Source organism: Mucor velutinosus (assembly GCF_035048745.1).
Source record: "Mucor velutinosus strain NIH1002 chromosome Unknown tig00001561, whole genome shotgun sequence".
Taxonomy (NCBI): domain Eukaryota; kingdom Fungi; phylum Mucoromycota; class Mucoromycetes; order Mucorales; family Mucoraceae; genus Mucor; species Mucor velutinosus.
This window is the reverse complement of record NW_027041903.1, coordinates 675,819-688,253: the sequence shown is the minus strand read 5'-3', so window position 1 is coordinate 688,253 and position 12,435 is coordinate 675,819. Positions and strand designations below refer to the sequence as shown.

At 39.3% G+C, this 12,435-nt stretch overlaps 4 protein-coding genes across 4 annotated transcripts; 1 reads left to right on the top strand and 3 right to left on the bottom strand.

The window, feature by feature from the left end:
- Nucleotides 1-934: 934 nt before the first annotated feature.
- On the bottom strand, nucleotides 935-1,570 carry ATC70_008368 (uncharacterized protein; the record flags this gene model as incomplete). Its single annotated transcript, XM_064827618.1, has 1 exon — nucleotides 935-1,570. One exon carries the CDS (start codon nucleotides 1,568-1,570, stop codon nucleotides 935-937), a length of 636 nt encoding a protein of 211 aa, XP_064686902.1.
- A 197-nt stretch (nucleotides 1,571-1,767) lies between these two features.
- Nucleotides 1,768-2,484, bottom strand: rga1_2 (Rho-type GTPase activating protein Rga1; the record flags this gene model as incomplete). The annotated part of the gene is made up of 1 exon (XM_064827617.1): nucleotides 1,768-2,484. One exon carries the CDS (start codon nucleotides 2,482-2,484, stop codon nucleotides 1,768-1,770), a length of 717 nt encoding a protein of 238 aa, XP_064686901.1.
- Nucleotides 2,485-3,227: 743 nt separating this feature from the next.
- On the bottom strand, nucleotides 3,228-3,590 carry ATC70_008366 (uncharacterized protein; the record flags this gene model as incomplete). Its single annotated transcript, XM_064827616.1, has 1 exon — nucleotides 3,228-3,590. One exon carries the CDS (start codon nucleotides 3,588-3,590, stop codon nucleotides 3,228-3,230), a length of 363 nt encoding a protein of 120 aa, XP_064686900.1.
- Nucleotides 3,591-8,334: 4,744 nt separating this feature from the next.
- ATC70_008365 (uncharacterized protein) lies at nucleotides 8,335-9,366 on the top strand (the record flags this gene model as incomplete). The annotated part of the gene is made up of 2 exons (XM_064827615.1): nucleotides 8,335-8,812; nucleotides 8,921-9,366. The coding sequence occupies 2 exons, from the start codon at nucleotides 8,335-8,337 to the stop codon at nucleotides 9,364-9,366; spliced, it is 924 nt and encodes a 307-aa protein (XP_064686899.1).
- Nucleotides 9,367-12,435: the final 3,069 nt, after the last annotated feature.

Here is a 12,435-nt window from a genome sequence, read left to right as displayed (position 1 = left end):
TAAACGTATTATATATTGCACGAGAAAATGGCAATTTAAAATTACCTAATAACTACTTATTAAAGTAAAAGAATATATTTCATTAAGATATTCGAGTAGTTTAGTGGGAAGAACGTCAGATCCACAACCGATAGGTTGTGGGTTCGACCCCGTTAGGAGCATTCTTTTTTTTCAAATTTCTGAAAATCGATGTGCTCATATAAGAATATGGATGTGCTCACATGGGAACATTTCGGATGTTCTCATAAGAACATCGGCCGACTTATAATAGATCTTTAGGAACGCCGATGTTCCCATATGAGAGCATTTTTCGCCTTTCGGGAACATCGATGTGCTCATTTGAGAACATCAAATAGATTCTCATATGAGCGCATCAATGTTCTCATGAGAACATCAGTTGGGCCGTAGTGATTAACCCTAAACTGGTTAATCCTATAACTATGAAAATCACACCATTACAGTCTAAACATGAGGTTGAAACTGCCAATGGACAAGTCTCTGTTATCAAGGAAAAAGTGGAATTCTCGGTCTCGGCTAATGGTGTTGGTCAACGTATACAGGCTTATGTGTTTGATACTAAATTTGATCTTATTCTTGGTCAACAATGGTTCAAACAGTATAAACCTGTTTGTTAAGCACAAAGAATAAAAGGATTATTATTTGTAGCTTATAAAAAATGTTCGATATTATAAAAAACAAGAAAAGACTTATTTGAATAAGATCAGACATAAAAACTAAAGATTTATTGATGAAGACAAGAGTTATTCTATTTATACTAAGTTCTGAATGCCAAAGTAGCAATTTATCTTGTACAACGCTTATCACATCTGGTGAACCTCAGTATTTAGATAGCTGAGATGCACTTCAATTATCATAGCTTGTCCATGTTGTTGCACAACACAGACATATCTACCCATCAAGAATACCTTAATCTTTATAGACAGTTGTAGCCCTTCTGGCACAACACAACTGTTTTATCCAGAAGAGCTTGGAATTCCCTGTTCTCAAGCAAGTACGGATTAAAACGCCAGCTGCCAGGACCCATCTTCACGCCAGAGGTGACCAGATCAATAGTTAGAAGACTGTGATCTGTCCATGCCGGAGGGATGTGATGAATCTGAGCATTGAGCACACGAGTTGCCATACGAGGAGGCGCAAAAATGTAATCAATGGTGGAACCTGCACAAGGGAGAGTCATAGTACCTCTTGGGGGGAAACAGTTAAGAAAATGTGTATTTAACCATTCGACAAAGGGTTTGATCTTTGGGCCACGAGCTTCACCCGCATCATGCAAATGGATATTGAAATCCCCAAGCAAAATCCACTGGAAGTTGAGCATATCAGACCAAAAGGGCATGGACAGTAGCTCTGGCAGGAAAGCATGACGACTGGCTGCCTGTGCTGGCATGTACACATTAGCCACTTGGCAGATGACTTGGTGAGCGTCCTTGACAGAGGCAGTGATGCAGCGTTCGTCGCGAGAGATGACAGTGTCCATGAGCTCTAGGCCGGGTTTTAGGCAGATGATGGCACAGTGTTTGGAGACGACAAAAGCAGACCAAGGAAACATATAGGAAAAAGTACACACCTTATCATAAGTGAGATGCTCTTGTTGACAATAATGAGAAACCTCCTGCATACATAGAATATCAAGCTGAAGGTTTTTGGAGTGTAAGAAGGAAGTGAATTCCCTGTGTGTTGATTTAGAGGAACCCTTAAAGATGCTTCGGGCATTAAGAGTACCTATACGCAATGATTTTTGTATCATTAAGCCCTATCGGCGGCACGATGCACTGGAGTCTGCGACATAGACGTCGAGCTCACGGAATGACGGCGGAAAAGAGGGAGCACATCAGACGAAAAACCAGTGTTCGCAGCACTACTACCTTGGGAATCCACACGCGTGTGGAGAGACACATCGAGAGGCGCATGCTTGGAGGCATAGCTACTCTGGGGAGCACGCTGGAGAGCCTTGGGATCGACATCCATTGCTTCAGTCGTTGAACTGCGTCTCGGGCGGCCAGTGGACCCCTTTTGCTTGTTGGCAGGCTGAGCGGCGGCGGCGGCTTGACGTTGCATTTGCTGCTCGGCGACATCATGGATGGTGGAAGTGAATCTATGGCGCTTCTCTCGGTTATTCTCGCGGGTACGGCGTTGAGCGTTGACAGTATTAGGTTCCTCAATGGCCTTCTTGCTCGATTCGTACTCATCTAGTGCCTCCTCAAAAGTAGTCTCCTCTTCGTTGCAAAACTTAGCGTTGTGACCAAGCTTGCGGCACTTGAAGCATTGGCGCTTCAATAGTACAGGGCACGCAGCGCGGATGTGGCCACTCTGGCGACAGAAGCGGCAGACGGGTGGGGCACCGCGATATGTGGAAGGCACATAGACATCCCAAGCGGACAGATACATCATGCGGCTCATTGGCTGGACGACATAATACTCCTTGCCTTCGGTGTTCTTGTATTTGACAGCAGTGTCAATCATAAAACTGATATGACCCTCAAAGAAGCCATCAATGGTGTATTTTTTGATCTGGTACACCTTACCATAGTACTTGAGCGAACTTTACAAATCCTCCACGAACGTCTCCATATTGGGCATACGTGTTGTATTCACACATCTAACTGTTCCTAAATCACAAACTCGTAGATTGAATTCAGTAATAAACTATGCACATATGGAGCATATGTAAATAAACTGTATCAACATATAAACGATAACCATGATATTCACATAAGCTAAGTTTCAGTAAGCTATTCTCTATATGTCAAAAGATAGCAGATAAGGAATGTAAGTAATTAACGTTGCCAAGAGCAACTAAAGATATTTAGACTGATCATCTATATCTGAAATAATTACCATTTAGCATAAGTGAGGATTGACACTAGAACTTAGCATGAGAACACCATTCTAGACGGGTGTGTAAACAATCCATGAAACATACATATAAATTGCAGTAGACATTCACTCTTCCCTCTCCTCTTCATCTGATTTTACGAAAATAAACTTATATCCATTCTCACGTACTACTTTCAGATTTACAACAATGCGGACGATAGTCATCTGGACATGAGTCAGCCTGCCCTCGCTGTTGTCCTTGGCGGCCGTAGTCTTGTAGACGATCTTCTGGTGGGTGGTACCAAGACTGATGGCGAGTTATGCATCCTCCGCGTTGCCAAACTTTGTCTCCAATAAGAAATCGCTGTTGGCCTTCTGGTGGTACAAACTCAGGGGCCTAAACTGAACCAGGGGAAGATTTGTTCCTTTATCAAGCGATAAGCTTCGGTACGATGCGCAAATGTTTTGCTTGGAAAAGTAAACAAAACAGATCCAGGCGTCAAAGCCTGCTGAAGGATGGCTGCAGCCTTCCGGGTAAGAACTTCGGCTTTCAGATCGTCATGTTCGTACAGAACTTCAGGAACTAGTTGGAATTGATCATCTTTAGCTCGTTGAGGTTGAGCATTGATGACCTTCTTGGACTGGCCACGAGAGAGAACCTGGACCCAAGAAAGGTCAGCGGTGGTTGCCATGAGTGTGGGAAGTGTAACGCTGGAAGTGGTAAAGCCTTGGTGTGATTTAAGCAGTGGCATAATTTTTATCTTAGGGGTAGTGATGGTTACGCGAAAGAGCCTATATTAAATCAAATTGTTGCTATCGATCCAACGCAATCCCTGAAGCTATTTTTGTAGGACCTTTATATGGAAAATCTCGACTTTTTGGCCAGAAACCTCATTTCATATTTTCATAATTTGCTCAGTAAATTTATTCAATACATTTACCTTACTTGGTACCATTGGATGCGTCTTGAAAAGTACTCTGAGATTGTATTGAGAAGCAAAGGATGATCTTCACAACTTATATAGTCGAATCTCACAAAATAATTGAATCAAGTCGAAGAAAGACGCTTTCTGTCCAATCTTGAACAGAAATAATGATCTGGATTTGAATCAATTTTGGCGGCTGGTGCGGCCGGCTGGCAGACTCAATGCCCTCCTTTCCATCAGGAAGGCAATACAGTAATAGATACTTTTGAAGCGTATGGAAAGTAGGCGGCAGATCATATAGCATTATCGTTAGCTATGCTGCTCTTTTTGAATCTATATTTGGTAACGCCAGTCTATCAAAATACTTGTTAGATCAATTTCTTTTCTTTTTGAGGCTTTGAAAGTGTTTAGGGACCATAAATTTATCATGTTATGATATTACATACAGGCAAAATCTCTTGACGTTAAATTATATGTATAATATGATTAAATTATGTACAGGATTTAAAATACATTGGTCATAGCAATCAATGGACAGTACAAGCTTTGAAACAAGATGCAATCATAAAAGAGCATAATATTGAAGCTAATGACAAGACGTGGTTGTTTTTTTATTAATGTGTATTTGAGTTTATGAGATCACCATACTTGATGGATTAAAATATTTAAGATTTTTGAGGCTATTTTGACTTGTATAGATAGAGGTAGCAGAGATATAAGAACGACTTGGCCTTGTATAGATGTCAGGCATTAATTGTCTTGATAATTGATTGAGTAAGAGGAAGCACAGATGAGAGTAGGGCTTGACCTTGTATAGATGTAGAGATGGCATATTTGAACAGTCTTGTCATTTTAGGAGCTTGTAGGAGGCACAGAGAACTTGGCTTGATAGCATTTGGAGAGGACAGCTTGCTTTAGATGAGATAGAACATGAGATGGCAGAGGCAACTAGATAAAGACGAGATGAGTACACAAGTACTGTGGCATGAGTGCGTAACAAACCATTTGGGCAAAGAAAATTGACCATCAATAAAAGGTACCAACACTATATAAACAGGTACCAAGGTGTAAACTTGCTTCACCTATCACAAGATTATCGACACGCTCAAGACACCTTTATCTCGGATCATAGGGCTGAACCCAATTCTCGTCGGCAATAAAGCCTGTGGTCATCCCGTAGCATGACCAAAGGATTTGTCCTGCAGTCTACTCATGATTATGAAGCTGTGATCCTACTCAGTCCCTACAAAAAAGTAGTTTTTCGGCACTATGTAATCAATAGGTTAGTCAACATGGCTCGTACGTCCAACAAGATAATAACTTACTCGCACAGTTCACCAAGGTCTGCATGTATCAAAGATAGTGTGGCCTTTTTCTAGCATGGACCAAGAGACGTAGAGAGGACCATGGATTTGTAAGGCATTGTATGTAGCAGTAGTAGAGGCCAATAGACAGTAGAGTATTTGATTTAGATGACCATATGTAGAGAGAGAGAGCCCAAATGTCTTGTAGAGAGTTTGTATGTATAGAGTATTTTTGTTTGTTGTAGAGAGATGAGATGAAGAAGAAGAGGGAAAAGCTGTTGAAACAAATCCCTATTTATATCCTTCTCATCGACTTTTGTGTGAGTCCAGTATCCTTGCCACACTCAAATTCGTTTCCTTTTACTTTTCTCCACGATATACTACTTTGAGCGCGTGAAAATAGTACCATTTTGACGCTTGACACTTGCTCTATTTGATCCGCTTCGTCCGAGGCTTTCAACTGTTGTCTGTCTCGAGTTATGTCCATTTTGCTACTTCAAAAAGCCCTTTTTCCACCTTCACATGAAACGAGTTCCCCCATCTCTTCCTAGATTTAATTAACAGAAAACTTCTCACAGGCTCAGCCTCATCAAAAAGTAAACAAAAAATGTCATTTGACACTGAAACAAATGCAGCTGGTTGCTTGATTAAGTAATCTTTCTCTACCTCCCCTTAATTTCTCTCTCTAAAATTACAGTTCTCGATCCATCTCTCTTGTTGTTTACATCAGTCATAAACTGTCCATCTAATTGGACAATACGAGTGTTAAGGTTGGCTTACTTGTCGTTTACATTACATCGGAGCCAGCATAACTGATTCTGGACCAAGAAACAAGTGTACACCTCGGAAAACAAGCGTGCCATATAAGTATTACTGCGGCAATCTCCATGGAATGGAACATAATGGATTGTTTTCGAACCAGTGCAAGTAAATCTTGTTTCCAGCTATCATGGTTGCTGTCAATGATGTCAATCAAGTGTATGCGCTACTAGATATCATCAATATGCCCACATTTACATAGTGAGTTGGTCATTCTTGTGTATCATTCCTGCAACCTGTTTGTAGTTCTTATGCCAAGAGCATGCATCCCATAAAGAGTCAACACGTTTCATATCATTTTTTTTTAGTGATCTTCCTCTTTTAGAAGGTATTCGGATCTTCCAGATCAAAATAATTCATTTGCTAGGCAAAATTAAGCTTTAAAAAAAATCACATGTAAAGTAAACAAAAGGACATGAATTGAAGAGAGATAAGCAAGTAAATGGCCAATTTGTGGTCAAAGAGAGGATATTTTATTAGAAGGTATGTACATCATTAGAAAGCAAATTGCTTGAGGAATTCAATGGTACTATTTTCAGGGTTCTAAGTAAAGTACACATTGCGAAATTCATCAAACAAGGCCGTGGGATTTCCAAAAGAAGGAGGTTTCTGAATTAAACTTCACCTGCAATATCATTTTTATCTGTGTGCTATTCTGTTTCTTTGGATCATGTCACGCTCCTCCTACGTCTCCAGCCTGTCCTTTTTGGGTCTCACGTTGGGTACGCTATCCATTTGAGAAGGAGTCTCGCTTTCTCGTATAATCGTTTCTGTGGGTATCATTGCCGTTATATTATAGGGCTTTGAGCAATCAAGGAGAGTCTTCTTTTAGCCAGCCAAAACGGATTACAATCCCGCTCGACTTTCTGTCATGATTCGTTGATTTTGGATCCTTTTGCGATTTGATCGCCTTATTTTAGAAGATTCGACTATGAAAGTTGTTGTGATCATCCTTTACAACCTTAAGATATCTAGAAGTGTTGCATACAAGCATGCATCTTAGGCTACATTCACTTTCTCTTCAAGCCACCTTTTACAGTGTAGCAGCATAGATGATGTTTATCGTATCACATCACATCTATGTTTACAAGTTCAGTCAATTGTGTGTGCACAGGTGCCTCAGGAACTACAATACATTCAATCTCCCCAATGTCAAGATATAGAGATCCACCTACACTACATGAAACATATCGACTGAGGCGGCCTCTCAACAAGCTATACCAACAATCCATAAGGCCCCAGTGGCCTGTTATTTATATACCATCTCATCGTAGTAGTCATTGACCAGGAATCTACCATATTTAAGCGAGTTAGAAGCCCTGTGTTGTGCCAGAGGGGCTACAACTGTCTATAAAGATTAAGGTATTCTTGATGGGTAGATATGTCTGTGTTGTGCAACAACATGGACAAGCTATGATAATTGAAGTGCATCTCAGCTATCTAAATACTGAGGTTCACCAGATGTGATAAGCGTTGTACAAGATAAATTGCTACTTTGGCATTCAGAACTTAGTATAAATAGAATAACTCTTGTCTTCATCAATAAATCTTTAGTTTTTATGTCTGATCTTATTCAAATAAGTCTTTTCTTGTTGCAGTGAAATCAGGTTTAAATAGATTTCACAAAAAAAATAAAGCAATAGTAAAATACAATAGAAATCAACTATATTTTATTCTGTGTATAAAATGAACTGAAGATCCTGGAATTGAGTAAAAAAAAAAGAAGAGTATTTATACATTTGCACCTAGCTTGTAGTAGGATTAGTGACGATAGAGAGCAATAAGTGCTGCTATTGCGATATCTGGCAAATGTTGTTGATGTTTGATTTAAAGTGGTAATCAATGCAGGAGCACTGGCCATAAGGGTCGATTTGAGTAACCTTGATGGGCTTGGGTAAGCTATTGTCATAGCATGATTTAATCTAACCTTGATGGCTTAAAGTGTGATGTTTGTTATTGAAGTATGGAATCCTTTATCTGGAATATTGTGCAACTATGGCAGCAGGGCATAGTTGTCATATTTGAATATGCTTGTTATTGATTTGATTCTACTGTAGGGGGAAAAACTGTCCCGTTCGTTCAAATAATCTTGACTTTTACCCAGTATATTGCCAAAACTCAGAAAACAAAGCTACCCCATACTGCGTTCGATAGAACAGCCTATAGGAATTACAGCAACATAAAAATCTTATGGCTGGACTATATTTTAATCCCAGTATAACCAGCTAAAGTGAGACGTGGCAAAAATGTTAGGTGGGTAATTCTAGATGATATAAAATGCTTGATATCTTTACTTCCAATAGACGTATTGAAGAAATCTAAAAACCTACCCGCGGTATGCTCAGGATATTTAATATCCCAGTAGCATTCTAAAAGATAAAAGAAGCTAGTTTTTTCATATTTTTTTCTTTATTTCTTTGCTTTCTTTTTTTTTCAAAACTTTCATTATGCCTGCTCGTTTAACACAAGATTTGCGCAACACTCTCCAATCTTTGCTCCAACGTGGTCTGTCGTTCTCAAAGATAAAAAGTTTATATCCAGGAGTGGGTAACTCTACTCTTACAAGGCTCAGAAAACTATATTGCCCTGACCCAGCTAGACCTCTTGGCGGAAGACCGAAAAAACTTGGTGCTAAAACTATGTCCCTAGTGTCAAGAGGACTTCGATCAGGTGCTTTAGATAATTCCGGAGCAGCGCAAGAAAGTTTAAGATTGATGGGGCATGATATGTCAATTAATGGCATCCGCAAGTCATTGAGACGAAATGGACTTAAATCTCGTAGAAAAGTAAAGACCAATTTTGTTAGCAAGACAAACAAGCTGCTTCGATTGGCGTGGGCTAAAAAGCATAGGCATCTTACTATTGCTGATTGGAGTCGTTGGGTGTTTTCGGATGAAACAAGAATAAACCTTTGGGGCTCAGATGGTAATTCTTTTTACTGGACGAATGGTGGCCGAATCATGCAGTCGTATTAAGTCAAGTCTCAGTTGCAGGGAAATGACGGTAGGGTCATGTTCTGGAGTTGTATAACAGCGGAGGGGCCTGGTTATGGTACTACCATTATTGAAGGCTCAGTAAACTCGGACTTGTATGTCGATATTTTGAAGACATCATTGGTCGACACTCTTGAGCACTTTGGGAAGGCACCGTCTGATGTGCGATTCCAACAAGGCAGGGCAACACCGCATACCTCAGGCACTACTAAGCAATGGTTCACCGACAATGGGTTCAACCCAGACGAAATTATGGATTGGCCACCCCAAAGTCCCAATCTTAATCCCATTGAACATGTCTGGCATCTCCTAAAGCTTCGTCTTAATAAGTATCCCAATAGGCCCTCTACAAAAGAAGAATTAGAGTGGCGTATTAACATTCAGTGGTACAAAATAACAGAAAAAGAGTGCCAGAAATATATTGATAGTATGCCTGCCCGAATCAAGGCTGTCATCAAGAGCAAAGGTGGTTCAACTCACTATTAATGATTTTATAATAAAATGTACATTTTTCTATATTTATTTTTTACCCAATAAAATCATTGAATTTTAGTTTTTGAAAAAGTTATAATTATGTATAGATAGCACTACTTTCTCTCATTCAAACGATATATATTTCGACTTTGTATACAAAGAAATGACCAAAAACTTGTGCAAAAAGACAAAATTTTAAACGAACGGGACAGTTTTTCCCCCTACAGCATTTGGATAAAGATACCATCACTTATTACGACCATCATGGGTGTGATTGAATACACTGTGATCAGGAGTGATTCATTCACACGATGTGCGATATAAGCGTGTATCTTTACTTTAGTATTTTTAAATGGGTTTTTGATGTACATTTGAGCGCTTTCATTAATAGATCCAAATAGCATGAATTTGAATGAGTGCTATTTGATGAACTTTGGTTTTCAATTAAGTTGCGTTTGGGTGGCTATTTCATTACACTTGTTTTTATAAGATTGAACATTTTTTATAAGCTACAAATAATAATCCTTTTATTCTTTGTGCTTAACAGAAATTATTGTAGTCGCGCATTTCAAAAAGGAAGACCTGAACCTTCTCAGAAGTAGAATAAAAGCGTTAATCGCTTAGATATTGATTTCCGTACAATGCAGAACATCGGGGTCATCAGGAAGAACCGCGATTTACTTACTCCTTTGACAACACAACCTACTACGCTTTATTTTTGGTCAGACTCTGTCCAGATTTAGACATTTTGAAGCACGAATAACTCATGCTACAAAGCATTGTGGAAGCTCGGTATAGGGCCAAACGCTTCTCCTTGCCCACGCTTTACTTACTGATGCTTTATTTCAAAATGTTATAGGTCGTTGCAAATTCATGAAAATCCTCATGATTTTCATGTGTATTAGTAAGGAAAAATTCTTGAAAATCAAACGACCGCGTTTTTCACCCCAAAAATGACGACTTTTTCTATGATATATATCGAATCAAATTGATTATAAAGATGCAACGCAACACTAGAAGCTGTTTATATGAAACTTTTATATGTTAGATTTTGACACATTCACAGAAAACCTGTTTTCATATTTTTGAAAAATGCTCATTATTTTCGGTCTGAAAGCTGCATGTAATTAGCACCATTCGATGCGGCTTTTTTAGATCTCTAAAGATGAATTATAACGTTGGATGTGACAATGACGATTTTCATTATTAAATTTGGCAAAAACCTTCAAAGGATGTCAAATCAAGTCAAGTTTGAAGACGAAAATACCCTCTGCACAATTGCAAATTAAAGTGCAGCATTTACGGCTGCCACGATGGCAGAAGACTGGGACCAAATCTACTGGTTGTGACGTCGGATAGGTTGCTCTCTCATTTTTCCATGCCCTCCTTTTTTTTCCCTTTTTGAAAAACGCGTTTAGTATCAAACCACATTGGCTTTGGGACCCTTTTGATTGAAAATAACACTCTAGCTTCTGATAACACGATCTTGCACTGTTAAAAGCACTTGATAGTGTTTATTTTAAGTGGAATATAGCAGATACCGTTCGACAACGAGCACAGAAAGACATAGAGCAAGCACTAATCAAATTTTTTATTGGGTTTCGATTATTCTTTTGCCTGTTTGCCGTGGGCGCTGCTGCCACTACTTCTCTGCTATTCTGCTGTCTGCTTCTTTGGTTTATTATGTCTGGTAGCTGCTTCTTTGGTCTCCATCTCTGACAGTTGCTTCGTTAGTCTTTATCTGGTCTCTGGTGTCACTCGTTCTTCGGCTTTTCTACGCTGCTGGTGTTGCCGCTGGTGTTGTTGTTGGTGTTGTTGATAATCTGGTGTTTCCTGGTCTACTGTCTTCGCTGTATGCTTGTTCTCTGGCCTATCCCTGGTGATTGCCTATAATCTTCTAGTCTATCCGTGGCTGTGGTAGGTTTAGTAAGCAATTTCTTTGGTCTTTGTCTGGTCTCTGGTGTTGCTGCCGCTGCCGTTGTTAATATATGGTCTTTTATGGTCTACTGTCTTTGGTGCATGCTCGTTCTCTGGTCTATCTCTGGCTGTGGTAAGTGGCAAGTATCTTCTTCTTTTGGTCGCAATGATATAAACCTTCTTTGAACGTTTATATTGTTACTTCCTTTCTCGTGATAATGCATTCATGATGTTTGCTTTGTTGCGCTTTTTTTCTTTTTCTTTTCTTTTCTTTTGTTGGTAGTGTTTCCTCTGTGGCTTCACACGAAACAACCTTAGTCACTATGTTGTATTGCAAACTTAAAACGCCACTGTTGCTTTTGCAGTTGTGTGTATTTGTGCCATGCTGCTTTACACCCGACTACTACTATCATGCACGTTACTCATTTATGCAATTTTATTGCAACAACAACGAGTTTCTTTGAACACCTTTAATGTTGTGTTTGTTACGCTTTTCTTTGACTCGCCTCGTGTGAGTGCTTCTTTTTTTTTGCCTACATACCACTATACTCTTATAGTAGCATGTTCTTTTCTTCATTCTTTTATTATTATTATGTTTCTTTGAAGCATACCTTTTTTACGTTGTGTGGATGTGCCTATCCCTGAAGCTCAACAAGAACTTATCCGAGGCTAGGAGGTAGATAGGCCGCCTCCACTTGGTTATTGCTACTTACTTTAGTGATGATTGAGGGTCTCAATGCCAGAACTTAAAAGCTGGGTGGTGTAAGTAAGGCATGCTCTAGCACCTGGGGGAAATTTGATGATAGTGACAGCTATATTGCTATTATAGCGGCGCTTAAAATTTTGCCTCACATCAAAACAGAGGGAAACCCTCGCAATTTTTTTTTAGGTCAGCGGAGTTTTCAAGCAATCTGATTGGCTCAGAGGTTGAAGTAGCAAAGGATTCCAACTAGTTGATTTTTCTATTGATTTGTCGTTTAATATAATTTAGTGTTTGTAATAAAAGGGGTATCTAAATAAATAAGATTTGAGTTCTTCTTTATTCAAAAGATAAGGTATAAACATTCGATCTAGCATTTATTAAACAGTTTCATGTGGTGAGGGACATTTTAAATTTATTATGTTCTGCCAAACTATATAGCATCACCTCTTATATGTATCGTA